This window comes from Pelodiscus sinensis, chromosome 22 (assembly GCF_052426305.1).
Source record: "Pelodiscus sinensis isolate ZL-2025 chromosome 22, ASM5242630v1, whole genome shotgun sequence".
NCBI classification, from domain to species: Eukaryota; Metazoa; Chordata; order Testudines; family Trionychidae; genus Pelodiscus; species Pelodiscus sinensis.
This window is the reverse complement of record NC_143073.1, coordinates 22756100-22760088: the sequence shown is the minus strand read 5'-3', so window position 1 is coordinate 22760088 and position 3989 is coordinate 22756100. Positions and strand designations below refer to the sequence as shown.

General features: G+C 61.3%; 1 protein-coding gene across 1 annotated transcript; it reads left to right on the top strand.

Moving 5' to 3' along the window:
* Nucleotides 1-666: 666 nt before the first annotated feature.
* On the top strand, nt 667-3313 carry LOC142819630 (protein NKG7-like). Its single transcript, XM_089772743.1, has 4 exons — nt 667-1187; nt 1343-1558; nt 2875-3021; nt 3273-3313. Exons 1-4 carry the CDS (start codon nt 1022-1024, stop codon nt 3311-3313), a joined length of 570 nt encoding a protein of 189 aa, XP_089628869.1. The 5' UTR covers nt 667-1021.
* Nucleotides 3314-3989: the final 676 nt, after the last annotated feature.

Sequence of the window (3989 nt, the reverse complement as noted above, 5' to 3'; positions counted from 1 at the left end):
CCGTGGCCATCCGCTGGACCCTGCAGGTGGGAACTGGAACCTGGCCAGACATGCCTGAGACAGAGATCGCTGGGTGACACCCCAGAGACCTGCCGCAGACCCCCCCCTCCGCAGCCCAGTGTCCCGTCTCTAGTCCCAGCTTGGCTGCTTCAGAGGAAGGAGATTAAAACCCCTCACCAAACACACGGCTGTGGGGTTAGTTCCTGACTTCTGCCAGCAGCTGTCTTGTGCCTCCCTTCCCCTGTGGGTCCCTCGGATGCCCACAGACATGGGGTCCAGGGGGGAAGCCTGCAAAGGAACGAGGAGACTGATGGAGACGCTGTGTGTGGGGCGGGGAGGGGAGATCAGCTCCTGGACACAGCCCAGCTGTGATGGACGTAAAATCAACCAAGCGAGAGAACGGCTGTTTCAGCATCTGCTGAAGGAACTGGGGACTTAGTGCCCAATGGGCAAGCGGGGCCCTTCAGCAAAGCAAACCCACGGGGTGAGTCTGTGTTAGCAGCGGGGGGGGGGGGGAGGGGGAGGAAGGACGTGTCCCTTCCTATAGTGCTGCCATGTGGTTCCCTCGCTGTCGCCATGTGGCTCTCTGAGAGGCACGAGCCAGGTTGGCTGGAGATGCAGGGTACACTGGGGCTGGGGCTGGGGCTGGGGCTGGCTGAGCCGCGTTGCCCCCGAGCGCCGTGTCCCAGCCTGGCTTTATGTTGCAGTCGGGTCGGGGCCGGCCCGGCGCTGAGCGGCTCCCAGGGCCCTGCTGTGAGGTGTGGAGTAAGGGAAAGAGGAGGAGAAGCTGACGGCGGCTCCTGTGGGTGACCCTGGGCTGCCATTACCCATCACCGGCCCTTTGCTCACAGTCGCGGTTCTTCATCTTCGTCTGCCTGCCCTGCGGAGCAGAGACCTGGCTCCACGGGCCTTGTCTCGCCACAGGACTCAGCCCAGCCCGTGCCAGGTCCCCTGGGGCCACAATTTCCCATCTCGCTCTTCCTCCAGATTCCAGCTCCTCGGGCCCCCAGCCACTCCCGCCATGCAGCCCCTCCGGATCGTCAGCACCGCCCTGGCTCTGCTCAGCCTCCTGCTGCTGCTGCTCGCCCTGGGCTCTGATCATTGGCTGGTGTCCAGCAATGGCGTCTATATGGGGTTGTGGAAGATGTGCAGCCTATTACAGTGTGATCAGTTACCTGTAATGCCAGGTAAGGGCAGGCAGCTCTGCCAGGGATACCACTGCTACCACCAACCAGCTCCACTGGGCACAGCCCAACTCCTGGGTTCTTCCTCACTTCTGGGAGAGGAGCAGCGTCTAGTGGTTAGGGTAGGTGGCAGGAGGAGGGAAGGGGTTGAGAGCCAGGATTCCTGGGCTCTGTGGGAGTTTATGGATTATTCTCCATGTATCCCTGGGGTTTTCTTGCCTTTACAGATTTCATTGACGCCACCAGGGCTTTCCTGTTCCTGGCCATGATCGCCGGGGGGGTCTCCAGCCTCGCTCTCCTCGCCTCGTTCTTCTGCTCCCACCTCGGCCCTGTGCCCCTCACCCTGGTCTCTGCTGTGGGCAGCTTCAGCGCAGGTACCGCGCCCACGGGGCCTCCCCCCAACCCCAGCCCCCAAACCATGTAACCCTGTCACAGCTCACAGGTCATGCCCACACTTGACCCCTGAGTCCTCAGGCAGGACCTTTCTCTCCAGTCTAGCAGCCCCTTTTCAGGGGCCCACTCCAGTGTAGCAATCCTCTCTCGGGGTGCCCACTCTCACCTAGGGGGTCTGCTCCTCCGCCTCTGGGATGGTGCCTCTCAGGGCCTCCAGCCTCCACTGTGAGCGCCTTCAGAGGGTCCCCTCCCTCTGGACCCCCGGGGCCTCCACTCCCAGAAGGAATCGTGCCCCCCTGATCACTAGCCCTGAGAGACTCTAAGGGTATGTCTACACTACCCTGCTAGTTCGAACTGGCGGGGTAGTGTAGACATACCCTAAGCCAGCACCAAACAGGAGGGTTTATGGAGCTCTGAATACAGCAAAGGATCCCTCAGGCCAGTAGGTCCGGGCCCTCAGCCTCGCGTGTCTGAATCTCCCTGCAGCTAGGTGAGCCCTGCCTGCCCTTCCCTCTGTCCTGAACAGCTCCCTCAGTCTCTCAGCAGCGCCTCCAATACCCCCAGCAACAGCCCCTCCCCAGCCAGTCTCTCTCCAGGTTAACAGGGTTGTAGACTTGCCAGAGGCTTTCACCAAACAGCAGAAAAATTTGGTTGAGCCCCCCCCAAAAAAAGGGAGGGGGGAGCCAAAGTTGTTGAGAAAAAAAAAAGTCACCCCACACTCCTTGCTCCTCCAACCCCCACCACACGTGGCCGTGGAAGACTGTCTCCGCCGGGCTTCCGACCAAAGGAAACGGAAAATACCGGACATGTCACATGTCCAGTATTTTCTGCGGTTTTTTACCAGATGGGGCCCCCGAATACCAGACTGTCTGGGTGAAAACCTACCGGATTGCTTAGGTGCCTCTCTTCTCTCCTCTAATTTCCCCCCTTTCTGGGGCCAGCTGCGCCGCGTCTCCCCTCTGCAGCCCCTTGTCTGTTGGCTGGCTGAAACCCGCTGTGTCCTCTCAGCAGGGCCAGGCAGCAGGGCCCCAGTCCTGGGCTGGTCTCTACAACAGCAAACTCCCAACCCCATGTCACATTAAACCAGTAACAGATAGGCACTGAGTGCCCCCTCTGCATGCAGCTCCCCTTTGAACCCCCAAAACTCCCTACGTCCGCACAACCCCCCAGCCCTGTGGTGCCCCCAGCCAGGGACCCAGCTCCCCCTGGTGTGGGATGGGGAAGGGGATGGGCGGGGCGGGGCTGGACTGGACGGCTGCACTAAGGGGGTGGGTCTGTGCTGTTCCCTGTGTCCTAGGGCTCTGCACCATGGTGGCCATGGCTGTGTACACTGCAGAAAGTGCAGAGTATAGGAATCCAGGCCCAGGTCAACCCACCATCATCTGGTCCTTCGGCTGGTCCTTCGGCCTTGGCTGGGCTTCCTTCCCCCTCTTCCTCCTCACAGGTGAGTGCAGCCCAGGAGCGAGTCCCCAGGGATCCCTCGTCTGGCGCTCAGATGCGGCTGAGTCTCGGGTGGGGCTCAGGGTGGGCTTATATAGGGACCCTGCCTCTGGGAGCTGAGATGTAGACCTTGAGGGGTGGGACATAGGGGCTCCTTACCTGGTGCTCAGTTTCAGCCACTTCTGGGGTGCTCCCTGTGGGTGCTGCTCCCAGGGTCCCATCGCCGCACTGAGCCCCAGTCTCTGCTCTCCCCAGGTGCAGTGACGATGTTCATCCCCAAGCCCCCCTCGAGCTGAGCCTGGAGCCTGGGGCTGGATGGAGCCAGCAGCATCATGGAGCCGATTCCCTCACCAGCCCCGAGCAGGGGCAGAGAGAGGGGTGAGCGTGCAGCCTTGGCCTCTCTCTGTCACCTTCATCTGCCCCCTCCAGCCGCAATCCTCTCCCCATACACACAATGCAGCCCCGTCCTTTGGCATCCAACCCACAGGCTTTGTACTGACATTACACAGATCTGTTTCTAAAGCATCGTGCCTGTGGATTTTATGGTGTTCGAATGGGAGTCGTATGCCTGGGTTCTGTCCCTGGCTCAGGGAGGGAAGTGGGGTCTAGTGGTTAGAGCAAGGGGAGCTGGGGCCAGCACTCCTGGGTTCTCTCTCCTGGGGGGTGGGGGCAGGGCGTGGTGCTGGTTTGTGCAGGGAGAAAGGAGGGACACGATCTCCTGCCCTGGCCAGGGGCAGCGTGAGGCAGAGCAAGGGGTGGCGCTGGGTGGGAGCTGAGCCCAGGGAACAGCCCAGCCACGAGGGAGTTGGCAGGAAATCCCCGGCCCTGTGGCTCAGTGACTTTTCTTGGAGCTGGCGCTGGACACAGGGAACTTACCAGCACCATCTTGCCCAGAGCAAGTCTCCCATGACCCATGCAGTGAGCTGCAGACAAGGAGGGACACTGGCCTGGTGACTTTCACACTAGCCTCAA

Bases quoted from the DNA above. Each gene is read 5' to 3' on its own strand.
- LOC142819630 (XM_089772743.1), top strand. From the start codon at position 1,022: ATGCAGCCCCTCCGGATCGTCAGCACCGCCCTGGCTCTGCTCAGCCTC. The intron at 1,559-2,874 runs GTACCGCGCCCA...CCTGTGTCCTAG, and splicing joins TGTGGGCAGCTTCAGCGCAG to GGCTCTGCACCATGGTGGCC. The intron at 3,022-3,272 runs GTGAGTGCAGCC...TGCTCTCCCCAG, and splicing joins CCCCCTCTTCCTCCTCACAG to GTGCAGTGACGATGTTCATC.